Source organism: Kogia breviceps, chromosome 8 (assembly GCF_026419965.1).
Source record: "Kogia breviceps isolate mKogBre1 chromosome 8, mKogBre1 haplotype 1, whole genome shotgun sequence".
Classification (NCBI taxonomy): Eukaryota; Metazoa; Chordata; class Mammalia; order Artiodactyla; family Physeteridae; genus Kogia; species Kogia breviceps.
Genome location: NC_081317.1, coordinates 103,898,627 through 103,918,626, shown reverse-complemented (window position 1 = coordinate 103,918,626; position 20,000 = coordinate 103,898,627). Strand labels below are relative to the sequence as shown.

The window sequence follows — 20,000 nt, the reverse complement described above, 5'->3', positions numbered from 1 at the left end:
ACACAGTGATTCAGTATTTTTCTAGCTTATACTCCATTTATAGTTATTAGAAAATATTGGCTCGATTCCCCGTGCTGTACAATGTATCCTTCCTTGTAGCTTATGTATTTCATACATAGTAGTTTGTACCCCTATCTTGCCCCTTCCCTCTCCCCATTGGTAACCACTAGCTTGCTCTCTGTTATCTGTGAATCTGTTTCTTTTCTGTTATATTCACTAGTTTGTTTTATTTTTTTAGATTCTACATATAAGTGATAACATGCAGTATTTTTCTTTCTCTGACTTATTTCACTAAGCATAATACCCAACGAGTCCATCCATGTTGTTGAAAGTTGCAAACTTTCATTCTTTTTTCTGGCAGAATAGTACTCCATTGTGTATATATGTATCACATCTCTATCCAGTCATCTGCTGATGGACACTTAGGTTGCTTCCACATCTTTGCTGTTGTAAACCACAGCAGATCCTTTGTCTAAGGAACTAAAGCCAGTGCCCACTGATCCTCACGAGATTGGAAACCACATATCTGAGAGTCTGATGGGATTGTGGAGACCATTCTTTTCAGTCCCCACCCCTGCACCCAAGTGGGTCAAGCAGGCCCTGATAGCCTCTACTGCCCACACGGTCACCCACAGGGACATCTGGGTGGGCTCCCTCGGGGCACGGCTGTCCGTGGGCAAGGCGGTTTGTCTGTCCTGGTCTGTGAGCCATGCATGGGCTGGGGCAGGGGACAGAGCTAAGGTTGTCGGGTAGAAAAGAGATCAAAGAAAAGTAAGGTCACCCCAGAGCGGGACATTGACCAGCCTGTGGTAGCCTAGGGCCCCCAGAATGGCCTGCACTGGCCAGGATGCAGGGCTGGGGGCTCCCACTGGTCCGTTTCCCACAGCAGCTCTGGCAGGGCCCAGCCAGCCTACTAAAGGGTGACACCCAGGCCCTTCTGGAGGGGAAGGTCCTGAGGGCCCCAAACCTACAGAATGTGCCTTAGCTAGCAGGCTACCCATCACACTGACCTAGGGCAGCACTGCCCCCCTTGTCTCCCTGGGCTCTCAGCCCTTGCACATGTGGCAGGGCCCTCGGGAAAAGTCTCGTCTGTGTCCTCCATACCTTCGCCCACAGCTCCAGGCCCGGCTTCTGTCCCTTCCCCCTCCCCCTCCCTCCCCTTTCTCCTCTGGGTTCCTCACCCCAAATCTCCCTTTTCTGTCCGCTCTCGGAAGCCCACTCAAAATGATGGTCCTCCTGCCCTGCTCTTTTGGGCTATGCCCTCTCACCTAGGATGATGCAGAGGAAGGGGGTACAAGGCGGGCCCAGTCTCCCCCAGAGCCCAGGCCCTGCACTGGTGAGCGGGAAGGGCTTGAGGATCCCCTAGAGCAAACCGAGGCCTGGAGAGCGGAAGGGACATGTCCAATGTCACACCGCCGGGAGCAGTGTCGTCTCCAGCACCCAGGGCAGCCCCCCCCCCCAACTCCCCACAGAGCCCGGGCCTTGTCCCCACCCCTCCCAGCACATCCTGCTCCCCGGCTCCCTTCTGGCGCCTTCAACAGCCCAGGCCCCAGCTCCTGCCTCTGTACCAAACCTCCCAGCGCACCCAGGAGAGGGTACGACTGTGTGTGTGTGCGTGTGTGTGCGTGCGCTCTTACGCTGACCGGCCATGAAGAGCGTGTGTGTGTAGGTGTGTGCGTGTGCGTGTTTGTGCACACACTCTTATGCTTACTGGCCACGAAGAGTGTGTGTGTGTGTGTGTGTGTGTGAGAATTACGCCGAGACAGACAGGGGTGCGCAGAGGTCTCACTCCTCCAGGCCTCACCCCCCTCTGCCTCCCCGACCTCATCTCCAACCAGCTCTGCGCCCACCCGGCTGCTCTTGGAACACAGCGCCGGCCATTTTTGCTCCCTTCCATGAGGCCGGCCCGGCTCTGGGGGCAGGCCTGCTCTCCGCACCTCAGCCGGGCCTGGGACGGAGGGTGGCCGGGGCGGGACCCCCTCTGACCTGACTCTCCCCCAGGTCGTCATCAACCCCAACTACGAGGTGGCGGAGTCTGACTACACCAATAACGTCATGAAGTGCAGGACCCGCTACGACGGCCACCGCATCTGGATGTACAACTGCCACATAGGTAAGGCCCCCTGGCCCTCCTGGGGAGCGCGGCGCCTCAGGCCCGCCAGGCACCCCCCCCCCCCCCCAACGCCACAGCCCGACTCCAGGAGACAGGCAAGAGCTGCCCCACTTTCTCCAGGAACCAGAGCAGCTTCCTAACTTGGGTAAAGGCTTCAGGGAAAGGGGACAGCCTCGCGTTTCCACACGCAGGAAGGACACTGTAGACACCACAGGCCTGGATGGAGCCCGGGTTTTCACAGCCAGCTCTGGCTAAGGAGAAAGGACAGGGCAGAAACCGGGCCGGCCCGGCGTAGACCCCAGAGCTATTTCAGGGCCGGAGCTGAGGCCACCACCTCGTTACGCATGCCCATTTGCGGGCTCTGTGTATCGTTTTCCTGCCGAGAGCTAGAAGCTAGTCAACCACTGTGGCTTCTGGCTGCCTACGCAAAGAAGCTTTTCCTTGCGTTATACAACGTGGGTTCCCAGAGGGGAGGCTGAGCTTTCTCTTCCGCGGGAAAAGCGATGGCCTCGCTCTCGGTGGAGGAGAACACGAAAAGCACTAGATGTAGTTGCTCCTTCACTCGACTTTGACAGAGCAGCTGACATGGGCCTGGCCCTAGAGATGGCCAGCACCTGTCGCTGCCCTGGGGGTGTCACACAGAGGTGGCCACCTGAGGAGGGTGGTGGCTCCAGGGACCCTGTGGCCTGTGCATCTGGTTTGCCAAACTCTGTCTCCCTGATTGCCCACCCCTCAGGCGGTTCCTTCAGCGAAGAGACAGAAAAAAAGTTTGAACACTTCAGTGGACTCATAAATAACCAGCTCTCCACGCGGTAAAGCAGTGACATGGTCACCTCCTGCCTTCGGGCCACAGCGCGTCTTCCCCAACGACCGACAGGCTCGCCCTGCTCCCCCGCATCCAGCCCGGCCCCCGCCTGTCTCGACCCCCTGCAGCCCCGGCCAAGCTCAGGAGGAAGGCGAGGAAGGCACGTTCCTGACACCTGCAGGCTGGGAAGGCCTCTGGGGCTGGGGCTTGTCCACGGGGCTGTGGGAGCAGTGCCAACGGAGAGCCATCCTGTCCAGGACCCCAGCGCACAGGTTGTCACCAGCTTGTCCCATTCCAAGCACAGTCCACTCCGGGTCTCACCACCTGCCCGGCTCACCACAGATAACACGGGCCATTTTCTTCTCAAGTTACACGCTGGCAACTGTGAGTGATCAACCCGAGGAGGTCTGGCTGAATCCCATTTTTCCTCCTCTTAGGTCGTTTCCAGCCAACTGGAGTATCTAGACTTCTCTTCCAATTAAACGAACTGCCTCTACCCTATTCTATCCACACATATAAATAATGCTGCCGCACGTCTTCTGATTCAGTGAGCTCAGAGCTGGTGCTTCTCTCCCCCCCCACATCCCTGTGTCCTCTTATTTTTCAAGATATTATTATTATATTCTGTTTTCGCAGACTTTGAAACACAAATGTAGTGGCATTTCATATTGGGCATCTGGGCCTTTGAAAGTATAGCTCAAAAGAAAAACCAGCCCCCCTGTGTAAGTGACTCCTTTCTGTCCTTCCAGTTCTGTAACTGATTCAGTGGTGCTATAACCAGGGTCCTGGGTGATGAGGACACTTACTACCGATCGCCATGTGTCACCGTGGACACTTACACATACTTGAAACTTGGAATAAAAGATTTATGACCCGCATGTGTGTTTCATTTGGGCCTCTGCACGCAGCCCCTGAGCAGCAAGGCTCCTTTCCCTAGTCGGCAGTCAGGGAGCTTGGCACGCTTACATGTGCCCTCCTGCAGAGACGTGAGTTCCTGGGCCCCTCCCGTCCGGCGTGGCCACAGGGGCCTCCTTCAACACACACCACAGAGGAGGGGCGACTCCTGCCGAAAGCCGTGGTCTAAGGAGGGGCCAGGAAAATCAACAGAAACACAGGCCTCAGCCTTTCTTCAGCTCTTGTTTCTTAGTGAAATGTGTCAGGGGCACAGTGGTTGTGTGAGGACCAGATGGGACATCTAGACTTGAGTCTCAGGCTCTGGGGGAGGGGCAGTCAAGTAGATCATGGGTCCCCGGGGTGCAGTAAGGGTGGACCCCGAGCCAGCCACTCTCCCCCCAGGTGCGGGGCTCCCTCTGTGTCACAGCACGGTGTGGCCCAGCAAATCGAGGGGTCCACGATGACCTCAGAGCGCCAGGCAGGACCACTCGGCACCAACTCCGCCCAAACCGGAAAGATGAGCATGCCGGGAACTTGTCCGCACAAAGCTGCCCCGCCCCCCCCGCCGTTCCTGTGAGGGGAGCGAGCTCGGCGGGCATTTCAGATTTCGCCTCTTGCCTTGTTCATGTTTGTTTCCGCACGGACCCCCCAGTGTAACCCGCTCCACTGGTAACACTAAGACCAGTCCAAAGAGGGGGGCCTGCGGCGCTGCCAAGAGTCCACGGCTGCTCTGGGGGAGACTGGGCAGTTGTCACACAACAGGTGTAACCTACACCCCCAAGCCGGGCAGGCTCTGCGCAAAAATGCCTTCGAGGCCCAGCCGGATCCTCGAGCCCAGTCCGCTAGAGTGACGGGAGCTTCTTCAGCAGCCCCAGGTCTCAAATGGGAGGCGAACAGCGCCCCCTAGTGTCCAGCGGCCGACCATCCCATTTCGAAGCAGTCACGTTAACAATTCTTACATTTTTATTTTTTCTCAACTTCCGGAACTAGACCAAGGTAAAGCCCCCCATGTCCCACAGTGACGCCCCGAGGGTGGCTCAGGGCTGCTCTGGTGTGTGTAAAGGCTTGCGGCGTTGGGGCCCCAGCTGAGGAGGGGGTCGGGGGGTCAGGGGGCTGATCCAGGCCGCCTGGGCCTCTCAGGGCCTCAGGGTCGGGGGAGGCTCCACCGCAGGCCTCTCTTTCTTTCTGTGTTGGAGCCCCAGGGCCTGGGCCACTAGCCTCCGGGCCACGGCTGTGTTTGTCTGTGGTCTCTCCTTTGCCAGACGCAGAAGCTCTAAAAGGAAAGCCCCGGCCCCCGTGGGGTGGGGACTTGAATTCAAGGCTATGGCCTCTCCTCCCAGCAACACAGCGGCCTCAGAGGCCATTAGAGCATGGCCAGATGCTGGTGAGAGGGGGCCGCCTAGGGCTCCAGGCCTCCCGTGGGGTCCTGACTAATCCTATCACCTCTCTGCACCCTCCCTGTTTCTCTGTGGCGGCAGTGTTAATCCTGTCTACCCGCTGCTTTGCAGGGCTCTTTGAGAGGGAAAGCAAATCAGGATGGGACACCTGGAGCTCCTGGGTCAACAGACAGGATGTTTATTGTCCCCAGGAAGTCTGGGACAAAGACCACGTAATCCACAAGAATGTGGACCACCTCAGCAGGCTTCTCCCAGGCCAGTTTTGCCAGCCACTGCTTTGCAGCCTTGGAAAACTGGCCTCTAAAGCCCCCCTCGTGCTTTCTGGAAGGAGGAGAGGAAAGGGGAGGAGACGTCATTTACACGGCATCTTCTGTGTGCCCCTCACCGCTGTGGGCACGTGTGCCAGGCTTTCTTATTCACTCCAGTGCTTATCTGACTTGCTCAAGGCCAACTTACGTAAGTGCCAGAGCCAGGATAACACCGACGCCTAAGCTTTTTACCCTACAGCAACACATGGCTTCCACGGCCGTACAGAAAGACCAAGCTTCCCCCTGAGCCACACCACAAGAGGTGAGAGCAGAGGGCAAGCCGGGGACAGAGCAGCTGGCAGACGGCACTGCTGATGGGCCCCCCTGGGGTGGGGAGGAGCACCCCACTGGCCACTGCAGCCCAGGAGCCCTGAAGCAGAGAACTGAAGAGGGGAGGGAATCGGAGGGAAGGCCCCGCCCCACCCAACTCTCACACAGCCCTCCCGCCCAGACCACCGGCTCCCTTACTTGGCCTCTGCAGGGCCTTCAGCTTGGACTGCTTGGTTCCCTGCGTCAGGGGCCGGATCTTGAGCGTGGAGAAATCCCTGGTCAGGGCCTCAGCAGCTGTGGAAAGACAACAGATCTGGAGCCGTGCCCTCTTCCTCTTGCTGAGGCCTCTGCAGGACCCAGGAGCACGAGTGTCACCCGAGGCCCACGCAGCTGCTTTGTACACCCATTTGGAGCTCAGGGACAGGGCTGCCCCATGAGCTTGCCTCGCCCCCAGAGCCCGCAGACCTGCACGGGGCCACCCATGCTCTCAGGTGGAGAGCCCGCTCGGAGCCCAGCTTCCATGTTGCTGCCCCGGGATGGTCGGGAGCCACGGGAGCCTACGGTGCTGACGTCAGGAGAGGCAGGCCCCCGCCTTGCAAAGTCCGGGAGCTTAAAACAAATGCCACCCTTGCCCCACTCAAAACCCTCCCAGGGCACGTGCCCTCACTGCCCCAAGCTGTGCCAGGCCATGTAGCACTCAGGCCACTTAAGAGACACAGCAGGTCAGGGCTGGGAGGGGCTTCGGGTCCAAGCCACTGTACAGATGAGGAAACTGGGGCCAGGATGTGGCCTGCCCGTGCCACACAGCTTGGTGGAGCCCAGAAGGCAGCCATGGCCACGCCTAGCCCACTGTTCCTCCTTTCCGAGGACCAGAAAGCCTCTGGGCCTCCCCCTGCCCCCGCCTCTCTTTCAGTGGCTCCCTCCCTGGGGTTGAAGCCCCTACCTCGCCCCAGTCCTCTTGCTCCCTAGACACTGCCCCCCTTCCCTGAAACCCCAGGCTCTCCTGAGAACTGGGCCCGCCCCGGCCATGGTCACTCCCAGCTCTGTGTTCAGAAGCTGTTGTTGTGAGAAGCCCAGCCAAGGGCGGCTGGGTACCAACTCTTTACAAATACACCCAAACTGAGCAGTGGCATGGCAGGGGCAGCTCAGGAAAGTGGCCAAGACGGGGGACAGGCACCGTCCAGAGCTACAGCCAGGAGGCTGGCTGGCCTCCCCAGCTCTGACGCCAAGAGTCTTAGTAACTCTGAACAGACACTGACATCCAGGGAACTCAGTCTCCCCATCTGTAAAACAGGGCTCACCTGACCTACCTCTTGGAGCTGTAATGAAAACGGAATGAGACGCATCTGCTCAAACCGTATGAAATTGCCAGTATGTGAATGCTTTTGACCTATAAAAATGGCACCTTCGGGACTTCCCTGGTGGCGCAGTGGTTAAGTATCCGCCTGCCAATGCAGTGGACACGGGTTCGAGCCCTGGTCCGGGAAGATCCCACATGCCGCAGAGCAACTAAGCCCGTGCGCCACAACTACTGAGCCTGCGCTCTAGAGCCCGCGAGCCACAACTACTGAGCCCGCGCGCCTAGAGCCCGTGCTCTGCAACAGGAGAAGCCACCGCAGTGAGAAGCCCACACACCGCAACAAAGAGCAGCCCCCGCTTGCTGCAACTAAGAAAAGCCCGCGTGCAGCAACGAAGACCCAACGCAGCCAAAAATAAAATAAATAAATTTATTTTTTTTAAAAATGGTGCCTTCATATGCTTTCATTTAGTATGTGGAAGTCCGTAGGGCTTGGCCCTACATGCTCAGTCAAGGTCACCTGAATCTGAAACCTCTGAACTGAAGGCACGAAGATGAACAGGCGAGGCCGTGAGTTTCCTGGCCCGGCTCCTGCTCTGCCCACCCCCCCCCCAGACTTCTGGAGGGGCTGGGAGACACACTGCCAGTCTGCCGGCTCAGGGTAGCCTGCACCCTGACCTGGGGGATCCCCACCCAGGGAAACCTAGGCTCCCGCCCTCCCCAAAGGCAATCAGAGGAGGGGCCCGCCTCACCTGAAGCCAGGCAGGGAAAGACCCCGAGCGCGTGCGTGTCGTCCACCCACTGGATCTTGAACCCCTTCTCTCTGCCGGGGAAGAGACAGAGTGATGAGGTGAGCAAATGGGCAAAACCCCTCCTGCTACAGGAAGTCCCCTCCCACCTCCAACCCTCAAACACCCTGAGCCCAAGATTAGTTCCATTTCCTCTGGGAAGGAGACGACCATCGGGTGCAGACTTCCAACGAAGACCAGACAGTCAGCCTCAGAAAGAGACACCAGCCCCGTGGTCAGAGGGGCCCCCCACTCGTAGAACTGAGGAAGCCAGGACGCAAAGCTCGTAGAACACAATGCCAAGGGCGAAGGGGGCTCCTCACAGGTGCCGTCATGCCAGGCCAAGGGTGTGGGGTCTGAGGCTGGAGGCAAAGGCCTCCTGTGTGGTGGGCACAGGACCTAATACAAGCGTGTCAATGCAACTGCCCCTGTTCGACTTTCTTTTTGCCGCTCAGGAAAGCACCCCTGAGGCTGGGCCCGTGGGAAGCCAGAGCAGTCCCGGGGCCCACGGCTTCTCCGTGGCACTGCCACGCCAGCCAAGGAAGCCACCAGTGGCCCCGGTCTGGCTCTGCCCTCGGGTGGAGAGCTGATGAGCCCTTCGAGCTTTCCACCAGCTCAGGCTCAGGGAGGGAGGGGGAGGCTATTCGGGAAGCAGCCAGAAAGGGGGCCCTGAAGAAAGGAGTGTTTTTAAAGCCTAAGCAGGAAAAGGGAAAGGGGACTGGAGAAAAGAAAATGAGCATTTGGAAAAAGAAAAAGAAAAAAGGAGAAAAGATTGGATTTGGATCCAAGGAATGTGGGGAAACAAGAAAAATCTTTCTCACTATATCCCCGTCTCTCATCTCCACCAGACCCTGCCCCAGGGCCGCTCAAGCCCAGTTCACCCCAGAAATAGTTCCTGCCTGGAAATGGCCCCATTCTGCTGACTGACCGACGGGTGGCTGCTCGTGGAGCAGGGGAGGCAGGGGCCCCGCCGGGTCCTGGCCACCATGTGGATGTGTGGGGGCCGGGATGGAGATCTGCTGCCCGGTGCCAGCAGGACCAGGTCTCGGGCCTCTGGAGAGTGTCTGCAACCGAAACCTCAGCTCTCCTCCTCCACAAAGTCACGGCCAGCAAGCCAACTGCCCAGGAGGATGGAGCCCAGAGCAACCACATCCACTTTCTGCCTTTCTTTCTAGATTGCTGGGCACCGGGGGAGGAGCAGGCAACTGTCCCCCAGAACAAAGGGGTGTCCTAGCTCCTCTCCAGGAGTTGGGCACCCCCTCCTCCCCACCTCCCCGAAGCCTCTCACTGGAACTCAGAAAAGGCTGCCAGCAGGTCCTCGGTCTTGAGCGCCGGCTCAAAGTCGTAGATCTCCACCACGTGCGCAAAATCCTTCTCTCCAGGCAGCTCCTCTGCGAAGGAGGACGTGTCCATGTGGATCTTCTCTACCTGAATCTCCTTCTCGGTCAGGTTGTCCGTTATCTGGGAGAGATCAGACCCTTTAGCGAGGGGAGCTCCAACACACATGACTCCAAATGACTGCTCTCAAAATCACACACTGAGAGTCCTGCAGGCTTCTGGGTAGATAGGGAGGTGAGCACCCCAGGCAGGGGTCTGGGAGAGACAGCAGGATGGAGGACTGGGCCAGAAGATGGAGAAGCATGAGTTTTAGGGGAGTCCCCACTGGGTGACTGGCACAGACACACATCATGTTTCACAGAATCCCGAAAACCTTATTCTATCCGCCCACCTTACAGATGGGTAAACTAAGTCAAAGAATTAATTAATTTTGCTCCAAGTTGCCATCAGTAAGTCACAGAGCTGGGCAGGCCCAGGATCTTTCCTTCTCTCATTAATGATGTGATAATAAGCAAGGCTTTCTGGCGTCCATCCTTCATCTGTAAAATAGCCATACAGGATGCCCACCCTCCCAACTGACACTGCAGCCAGGCTCAGGGGCGGACACATGACACACAGTTCCAAGGGTACAAGATCCGTAAGACAAAGCTTCAGGCAGAAGAGTGATTTTCATGACCAACATCTGCAGTGCATTCTGAAGCATGTGCACATCTATGTTACCTTGGGCAGTGCGTATCATTACCTGCTATTTTTTCAGATGAGAAAACTGAGACTAAGAAAAGCCAGATGACTTGCCCACAGTCGAACAGCTCCTACATGGTTGAGCTGGGACCCAAATCCATACCCCTAATCCCAGACCTGAGCCTCCCGCCGTCTGCAGTGTCAGTCCTGATTCCTGTGGGCAAGGCCCCTGTGTCCCTCCCCGCACATCTCCTAAGGGACCCCCATCACCCAACACCCAGGCCTGCTCAGCCAGCACCCGCCCCCCACCCCTCCACACCATGACCCTCGGCCCCCAACCACCCTCGACTACACCCACCTCACTTCCGCCCTCCCTTTTCCGGGCTTAAGAGCCTCATCACCTCCTGCAGCAGCTCACTGTAATCGTCCTCCTCGGAGCAGCTGCCCGGCCCCTCCTCTTCCACCTCGTCCTCTTCCTTCTCTGCCGCCAGGCTCCTCTCCAGCTCACTCCCACTCCTGTCTTCCAAGTCTGGCTGCAGACCGGGCCCAGGCCGTGCGGCCGACTCCGACCTGTCTCCCGTCCCTGAGTGATCCTCTGGCCCTGGGGACTCAGTGGCCACTGGGTCTGGCAGTGACTCTTTCTCACTTTTGCTACGGCCTTTTCGGACCTCTGCTGCCTGAGTCGCCAACACAGGAAGTTCCTGATCGGAGGTGGGGTCCCCAGCACGGATATCATCGGGCTCTTCTGGGAGCCCGCCAGCTGGAGCACCTCCCTGAAGCCCTGGGGGCGGGAGGGGCGCCCATTCTTCTCGCCTGCGCAGCGCCCGGGGCACATACAAAGCCTGGTCCGGCTTGCGTCCACGATGCCACCGGCCGGCCCGCGCTCCTCGGGGACCAGCAGCCGCTCCCTGGCTTGAGGTGGACCTCGGACCTCGGTACTTGCCAGGGTGGGAAGCAGGAGGGCGGCAGGGGCCAGAGAGCCCATCTGAACCGGGTAACCTGGGGCAGGAGCAGGCGGTGATCAGGGCGGTGTTTGGGCCCCAAGGAAAATGGTTTACTGGAGCGACCTGCCATTCAGGCACGAGGCTCTCAAGTCAGCCTTGGGCGAAAACCAAAGCCAAAATGACCCTGAGAAGCACCTTAACGGGGCATCAGAGTGGAGGCTGGATGCCCTGAACAAGCCCAAAGTGGTCCGCTCTCCCCGCAGTGTTAAAAACCGAATATGAGGCTGCTGAGTCTTCGCTTACCCACAGGGTAAGGTGAGTACTAGCATTTAGGAACTGCGTTATTAAAAAGATATGTAACTTTAAAAACCAGGATCATAGTCATCATGATAAGATCCTGCAAGATGCACGTGGAAACAGGTGAGTGAAAGCCCAGATGTACTCGCGCGTTCCGTGGCCTCTGCGGGGCAAAAGCTCACTGAGAGCAACGCTGGGCGGGCACCTTCGCTGTTTAAGCCACTCTCTCGTTCTCTCTTTCGGCCCAACACGCATAAGCTGAATTTGCTAAAGGAATTCCACAAACATGCACATCTACGCCGCTGACTCTAAGCACCTGAGGCTGGGGACAGAGGTGGCGGCCTCGGGGCTCCCGGCCCTGGTTCCCTCTCAGGCACTGACCAGCTCACCTGACCAGCCCCCAACCCCCCGCCCCCGGCTCAAAGAACTGCTGAGGGGCCTCCAGGGCGGCAGGATACACACCTGATGTCCACGTGACAGATGACTGTCCTCCTCCGCCAGCCCTCCCCAACAGAGAAGCTGCTCAAAAGATCAAAATTCTCTGCTGTCCTGTGGATCAAGTACCGGAGGCGACTGGAGAGTGGGGGGAAGAGAAGGACCCTGGGGAGCAACGGGAAGGGGTGCTGAGCAGGGGCTCCAGGTGCAGCCCCAGGCCTGCGCCCCACCGAGTCCACTCCCAGTTTAACGGTGGCTTAAACACTAGGCTCCCTCTGTCCCCTCGGGTCCCAGGCTGACTGCAAAGGACCTGCCAACAGAGGTTACGACAGGGAGCTACCGGCCCCACTCCCCTGCCAGTGCTGGGCCCCTTCAGTCTCAGGTGATGCTCAGGATTACAAGTGAAAGGTGCAGCTGGCTTCAGACTATACTACAAAGCTACAGTAATCAAAACAATATTGGTGTCTTGGCACAAAAAATATATATAAATCAATGCAACAGGATAGAAAGCCCAGAGATAAACCCACACACCTATGGTCACCTTATCTTTGATAAAGGAGGCAAGGATATACAATGGAGAAAAAGACAGTCTCTTCAATAAGTGGTGCTGGAAAAACTGGGCAGCTACATGTAAAAGAATGAAATTAGAACACTCCCTGACACCATACACAAAAATAAACTCAAAATGGATTAAAGACCTAAATGTAAGACCAGACACTATAAAACTCTTAGAGGAAAACATGGGAAGAATACTCTTTGACATAAATCACAGCAAGATCTTTTTTGACCCATCTCCTAGAGTAATGGAAATAAAAACAATAATAAACATATGGGACCTAGTGAAACTTAAAAGCTTTTGCAAAGCAAAGGAAACTATAAACAAGACGAAAAGACAACCCTCAGAATGGGAGAAAATATTTGCAAATGAATCAACGGACAAAGGATTAATCTCCAAAGTATATAAACAGCTCATGCAGCTCAATATTTAAAAAGCAAACAACCCAATTCAAAAATGGGCAGAAGACCTAAATAGGCATTTCTCCAAAGAAGACATACAAATGGCCAAAAAACACATGAAAAGCTGCTCAACATCACTAATTATTAGAGAAATGCAAATCAAAACTACAATGTGGTATCATCTCACACCAGTTAGAGTGGGCATCATCGGGGCTTCCCTGGTGGCACAGTGGTTGAGAGTCCACCTGCCGATGCAGGGGACACGGGTTTGTGCCCCGGTCCAGGAGGATCCCACATGCCACGGAGCGGCTAGGCCCGTGAGCCATGGCCACTGAGCCTGCGCGTCTGGAGCCTGTGCTCCGCAACGGGAGAGGCCACAACAGTGAGAGGCCCGCATAATGCAAAAACAAAAACAAAAAGAATGGGCATCATCAGAAAATCTACAAACAGCAAATGCTGGAGAGGGTGTGGAGAAAAGGGAACCCTCTTGCACACTGTTGGTAGGAATGTAAATTGATACAGCCACTATGGAGAATGGTATGGAGGGTCCTTAAAAAACTAAAAATAGAATTACCATATGACACAGCAATCTCACTACTGGTCATATACCCAGAGAAAAGCATAATTCAAAAAGACACATTCACCCCAATGTTCATTGCAGGACCATTTACCAGGTCGTGGAAGCAACCTAAATGCCCATCAACAGACGAATGGATAAAGAAGATGTGGTACATATATACAATGGAATATTACTCAGCCATAAAAAGGAATGAAATTGGGTCATTTGTAGAGACGTGGATGGATGTAGAGACTGTCATACAGAGTGAAGTAAGTCAGAAAGAGAAAAACAAATATCGTATATTAACCTATATATGTGTAATCTAGAAAAATGGTACAGATGAAGCGGTTTGCAAGGCAGAAATAGAGACACAAATGTAGAGAACAAGTGGGGGGGGGCGGGCGGGATACGGACTGGGAGACTGGGATTGACATATATACACTAAAATGTATAAAATAGATAATTAAAAAAATTTAAAAGAAGAAAGATGCAGCTGGGAGAGGCCTGGGAGCAGATTATTAAACCTGAAGGCCAAGGTCAGAGCCAGTTGCGAGCCCGTTACTCTGGATGCACCACTGGGCAATGGGGCACAGGAGGCTCCGGGCGAACCCTGACCTTTTCAGCAGCAGAGTGGGCGAAGGCAGCCCAGAGCTCGATGCCACCATCACACTAGCTTACTTTGACAGCTGCTTCTGCAGCAGGAAGCGGTCCAGCTCCTCCTGGATGCGGTGCACGAAGTCATTCTCGGCTGAGGAGAGGAAGACGCCGTCCAAGCAGAGAAGGGCCAGGGTGACAGGTGGGAGAACCTGCGGGGCAACGGACACGGCCGCGATCAGAGCGCGCCCCAGGCCCACCCTCGACGAAGGCCAAGGTCTCTCCTCCGATCGGAGAGGAGCCGGGCTCCGAGGCGGGGAAGAGACGTGGCCAGGGTCGCCAGGCAGGGCAGCAGCGGGGCAGCGAGGGGTCTCCCGGCCCCCGCTGCGCTCGCTTTCGCTGTCCCCGGGTTCGCGCGCCGCCGCCTCGGGCCTGCTCAGACGCCGCGATCGACACTCCCCGGCCCGAAAGCGAGAGGCCCGGGGGAAGTGCGAGGCCTGCCGCGAGCCAGCAAGCGGGGCGACCCGCCCCCAGACCCGCCCGCCGCACTCACCGCAGCCGCCCCGCGCGTTGCCGCCGCAGCTCTGAGGGTCCCCAGAAGCCTGCGCGCCCCGAGCCCGAGAAACACCCGGGTCTCGGCGGAGCCGCAGCGCCACCATGCGGCCCGGAGGAGGCATGGCAGCAACGGCAGAGGCGTGTTCTTGATTGTTTTGCCCCTGAGAGCACACTGTCTCCTAGGATCAATTAAGTTTGGCAAATACTTTGAGGTGGCTCCTATATGCTAGGTCGCGGCGATACGAGATTTTCCGGTTCATTGTTCCCCTCCCTAGGAACGTAAAAGAGGAATAAATAGGAAGTTACTGGACACCAAGAATTTCATCACCCTTTGACCACCACTGCCCTTCCTTGACCCTTATTGATGGAAGCTGCAAAGAGGTCCAACTCACACCAAAGGGTCACTGACAAGGTGTACTAGCCTTTGGGTAACAGGGCGGGGTTGACACTAGAATGGTGATTTGCAGGCCATCAAATTATACTACCTTGCTACATCTAAAAATGACTCCAGCACCCACCTTACTTAAATAGGGTTTGAAATTCTTCCCATCAGACAGTGTAGGATGGGCTATTATAATCTAGGAGACCAGGGTTGAAATCCTCTTCTTCCCTGAAAGGTGCTGAAATGTAAGCCTTTGATCATCCTGAATCAAGCGGGCCCCTGAGTTAACAGCATTGAAGACCAAGGTTTTAGTACAGGGGTGGGACAGTCTGAGTGGGCCCTGCAGTAGGCTATGGGCAAGGTCACAGGGAGAGTGTCCCTCAAAAGGCCAGGTAGGAAAAGCTGGGAACAGAAAAATGAAGAAAACTTAAGATGCATTTTGCTCTCTTGCAGTTTTTTCCAGAGTATTTCTTTAAAAAGATGATGGTATTATATCACATTTACAAAAACTATCTTTCTGGATAGTTTTTCAAGAATAAAACGATCTAGAATAAAGACAACACCGAGTGCAAAGAGAACTCAGGGAGGTGAGTCATGAGTCTCCTTTTCAGCCCTGGTTGTTAAGAAGAGATTCTGAAGGCCTAACAGGTCCCCTGCCCCAGCCTCCTGCCTAGAGGGGCATCCGGCCCCTGGGGGTGTAGAGGGCAAAAGGCAGCAGGAAGAATAGGGACACCCATTTGGATTCTGACTCCACCAGTCCCACCCACACTCCACACTGGCTTAACTGAAGTGGAATTAGGCCTGAGAGAACGCTGAGGGAGCACACAATGGTACCATTTATCTGACCAGGCTTCCATGATGGGTGGTTAGGGTTAGGGTGAGGCTGAGAGGCAAGACCACCTAGCAGCTATGGACCACACACAACCTGGAAGGATACGCTTGCTATTTAGAAAACAAAGGCCCAACTTTCTCAGCAGAGTGGCCATCTCTCCCCAAGATGAAGGAACCAACCAAAAACCCAGGACACAAGCCATACCCACACCTCTTGAGAGCCGGGCCGTGAGAGAGGACTTCAGCACATTCAGAGAGACTCAGAAACAAAGCTCTCAGAGGGAGGCTGCCCATGAACCCAGTTTCCACCACACCTTCTTCAGATAACTTGGAGGCTGAACAGAAAAAAAAGCATCAGCACGAAGGCCTCCACTTGTGGGTGGAGGTTACCAAGAGATGCCAAGATAAATGGGGAAGGAAATCAAGGCACATCTACCAACACGCTTTGGGGACAAATACCAGGTGAGCGTTGAATGGGCCCCAGTCAGAGATAAACAAGCAGAACAAAAAGCAGCAGGATATGCAGAATTTCTACAGCAAAAACAAACAACAACAAAGAAAGCATAATAGGAAAAAGAGGATAAGGGTATATTGGAAAGTTCTCTTGAGAAAAGAGAAGAAATTTCAGTTAATAACTACTTCACATTCTCAAGGAAATCAAAGAAAGTCTGATTTCCATGTCCCAATGGGTAAACCAACAATGACATGAAAGTGAACTGTCAGAGGCATGGAAAGACATAAGAGAGGCAATCGTGTTCATCACAGAAGCAGCAAAAACTGCAGTCAACAAAGTTGAAAATAAATCAGTGACAAAGAGTAAAGCCTTATGAAAATGAAGATAACTACTATTTACACAAAATTTTCCATATAAATGGCATGGATTTAATTTTTGCAGCAGCCCCTTCAGATGGAGATTGTTACCCTTATTGCAGGGGAATAACCTGAGGCTTAGCCAAGGAACCAGCTACTACGTGCAGAGTTGGAACTCACTCTAATCCAGATCTAGCCTGACTGTCACGTCCATGCTCCTGAACACCCCCTGACTAAGATCTTCCATCTTTAGAATGTCATGAGAATTGATGCTGTCTGTGGCCAATAGCCAGACACAGAAGTCAGGCATTAAACAAACTAGATGAATCCAACCATTAAAGCATGCTATGTGTGGGCTGTAGAGTTTTACCTGAAACAGGAGGAATGATTGATTGAGTGATGATGAAAGGACTGCATGCAGGGGACAGGGTGTTACAAACAGTCCCATCTGAAGGGAAGGACCTAGAGTCCCCTGCTACCATAGTGACCCTAAATTACCATCCAGTGCACCTTTCCTTGCTATGGGTAGGATCACCGGGGTCACCCACAGCTCTGGAGTCTACATCCCAATTTCACATCTCCTCACTCTAAGCAATCTGAGATGGTATTACAGGTATTAAACTGTCTACCAGTAACCTCAGCTTGCATGAGCTAGCCAACTGTTCTCTCAACGTTTAAGGTTAAGTTTAAGAATATCCCGTTTATGTTTGTTATCAAAAGTCCTTGTAATGTTTACATAGTTTTGACATATGTATTAGAGAATCTAATACATTAGGTGGTGATTCCAATTTAAAAAATGAAATGGATCTCAGACTTACAATTTTCAATGGGCAGATGTAAGAGTATTTAACTAAGTTTGTAAACTATTATAATATTAAAGAGAACTGGAGTCACAGTATTTGAAGATCAACAAGAGTTGTTTAGATACAGCACATAGGAAGGTTTTGCTTCATAGCTTGCTGAAGCATCCATTTGATATATGTAAGAAGAAAATCAGGACTTCCAGGAAGATAGAGTAAACACACTTTTCTAATTCCTTCCACTAAATACAACTAAAATCCCTAGACATTATAATATAAAACAAACATAAGGAGATTCTGAAAGGTGGAGAAAAGAAGGAGACCAGCTATGGACCTCCAGTTCCAAGGAACAACAACAACAACAAAAGAATAAAACCACAGAAATCCAAGCCACGACATAACATTATTAAATTTCTGAAAACTAAAAACAAAGGAAATTTTGAAAGCAGTCAGAAAAAAAAATCTTATCTTACCTAAAGGGGGAAAATTGTTTGAATGACAGTGGATTTCTTGTCAGAAAAGAGAAGGACAAAAAACTTTTTTCAAGTGCTGAAAGAAAAGAATTGTGAATCCAGAATCACATATCCAGTGAAAAAATACTTCAGGAATAAAGAAGAAATCAAGACACTCTCAGATGAAGGAATTTTAAGAGATTGGTTGCTAGGAGACCTAGCCTGAAAGAATGGCCATAAGTTCTCTACACAGAAAGGAAACAATGAAAGAAAGAATTTTGGAACATCAGGAAGGAAGAAAGAACACAATAAGCAAAGATGTAAGTAACACAATAAACTTTTCTTCTCTTGAACCCTTTATATTATGTTTGGTGGCTGAAGCAAACTCTAATACTATCCAATATGTTCTAAATGTATGTAGAGAAAATATTTAAGACAATTATAAATGGAGGAGGGTAAAAAGATGTCAAGGAAGGTAAGGTGTATACACTTCACTCAAAATGGTAAAATGACAACAACAGAAGACTGTCATGGGTTATGTAATACCCAGAGCAACCAGTAAAATTTGCTGTATTGAGAGACTTAAAAAAAAAATACTACAGATACATCAAAACAGAATTCTAAAGAAAATGTTCAGGTAACCCTCATGTAGGCAGAACAAAGAAAACAGGGAAATGAAAAGCAGTGAGAACAAACAGAAAATAAAACAGCAGACTTAGACACTAACATATCAATAATTATACCAAATGTAAATGTTCTAGACATACCAATTAAAAGACAGAGATGTCAGTTTAAAAACATGACTCAAGTATATGCTATTTGAAAGCAGCTTACTTCAAATATAAAAATATAGGCAGGTTAAAAGTAAAAAAATCTAAAAAGATCTACATGCTTCAAAGGAAAGCCGGTATGGCTTTATTATTTTCAGATAAGGTAGACTTCAGAGCAAAGAAAATTACCTGTGACAGAGAGGAATATTATATAATGATAAAAGGGTCAGTTCACCAAGAAGACATAATAATCCTAAACGTATAAGCACCATGAAATTGAAAACAGAAAAATAGAGAAAATCAATAATACAAAGATCAATAAAATTGATAAACCTCTAACAAAAATCATATAGCAAAAGAGAGAGAAAACCCAAATTATTAAAATCAGAAATGAAACAGAGGATATCACTACAGACCCTACAGACATCAAGAATATAATAAAGAAATACAATAAACAACTTTGCTTACTCTGTACCAGGCACCCTCTATGCCCTTTGCATAATTTAACTCATTGCTCACAACAGCGCTATGTGGTGGTACAATTGTCATCCTTATTTTATAGATGAAGACATTAAAGTAGAGAGGTTAAGTGACTTGCCCAAGCTCAAACTGCTAATAAATGGCAGAGCCAGTTCAACCTTTCTCCCCTTCCAGAGCCCAGCTCAAAGACCCAAGTAGGGAGGGGGTCAGGCCACAGCAGGGCAGATGCCTGATTTGTGTTTGAGACTGAGGTTTCAGAAGACAATGGCTCAGCCACCTGCGGGAAGTGGCACTGATTCCAGAGGAGGCAGTCTGGAGAACCCCACCTTCATGATACCCTTCATTTATGTAGCACTTGACACTTTCAAAAAGCATTTACAAAGTTCCCATTTCTTTGCAACGCCTCCCTTTGAGGCAGGCTAAACAGAAATAATTATTCCATTGGATCTTTCCTTACATCACACCTCCCTGCAGTGATGGAGCCAGAACTCAGATCTCTCGTCTCCTGCCTGCACTGGGTCACGCTGGCCCATCCCTGCACACACAGAAAGCCAGCTCTCAGTTGTCCCCAGTGAGAATGAGGGTGGCTCCAAACATCCTCCCACCGCAGTGACAGCAAACATGCATCTCTGCTCGTCGAACAACAGAAAAGCCAGACTGAGGACATATATGACTGTATTTTGTACAGAATGAGTAAATGCCTCCATAAACACATAAGAAGGAAGCAAGTCCTTAGTAATTTATTAAAATAGCCAGAAAAGATAGGCATTTCATCCCAAACTCTCCCTCCTCCCATTAGCCTAGCATAGCAAAGTGGTCATCAGGGCAAGTATTGGGGTCAGACTACTGTTCGAACACTGGTTTGACTACTTGTTAGCTGTGTGCCTCTGAGCAAATTGGTTAACCATCTATCTGTTTTAGTTTCTTCATCTGTGAAATGGGGATAAGAGCCCTGGCCTCACTGAGGCCTCAAAGATGAATTAATCCATAATGAGGTAACCCACGTAAAGCATCTAGCACAGTATAAGGCTGGTGGAGATGGGACCCCCTGCATACAGGAGAGGCATTCTAGGAACTCCAGCTCCAAAAGAACCAGATCAAAGGCTCTCCTGATCTCCTCCAGCCACGGACCCCCGGGTCCAAGGGCCACAAAATCACAGGTCCTGCTGCCTGCCTTAGGTGGTGAACTTTCTCTACCACCTAACACAATTTGTAGACAAAATCAGAAAGGGCCACTCCATCC

The 20,000-nt window shown here is 52.5% G+C and overlaps 2 protein-coding genes across 2 annotated transcripts in view; one reads left to right on the top strand and one right to left on the bottom strand.

The window, feature by feature from the left end:
• LOXL2 (lysyl oxidase like 2) overlaps nt 1-3,796 on the top strand; it is a 98,716-nt gene extending 94,920 nt beyond the window's left edge. Inside the window, exons 13-14 of the mRNA XM_059072091.2 lie at nt 2,002-2,113; nt 2,850-3,796. Of these exons, the coding sequence (XP_058928074.1) occupies nt 2,002-2,113; nt 2,850-2,929 (192 nt within the window). The 3' untranslated portion in view covers nt 2,930-3,796. The remainder of the gene's footprint in view (nt 1-2,001; nt 2,114-2,849) is intronic.
• Nucleotides 3,797-4,757: 961 nt separating this feature from the next.
• R3HCC1 (R3H domain and coiled-coil containing 1) lies at nt 4,758-14,354 on the bottom strand. Its single transcript, XM_059072066.2, is given in 9 exon segments — nt 4,758-5,085; nt 5,986-6,081; nt 7,837-7,907; nt 9,161-9,333; nt 10,293-10,890; nt 11,595-11,732; nt 13,762-13,889; nt 14,231-14,297; nt 14,299-14,354. Coding segments are annotated over 9 exon segments (1,464 nt in total). The 3' UTR covers nt 4,758-4,948.
• Nucleotides 14,355-20,000: the final 5,646 nt, after the last annotated feature.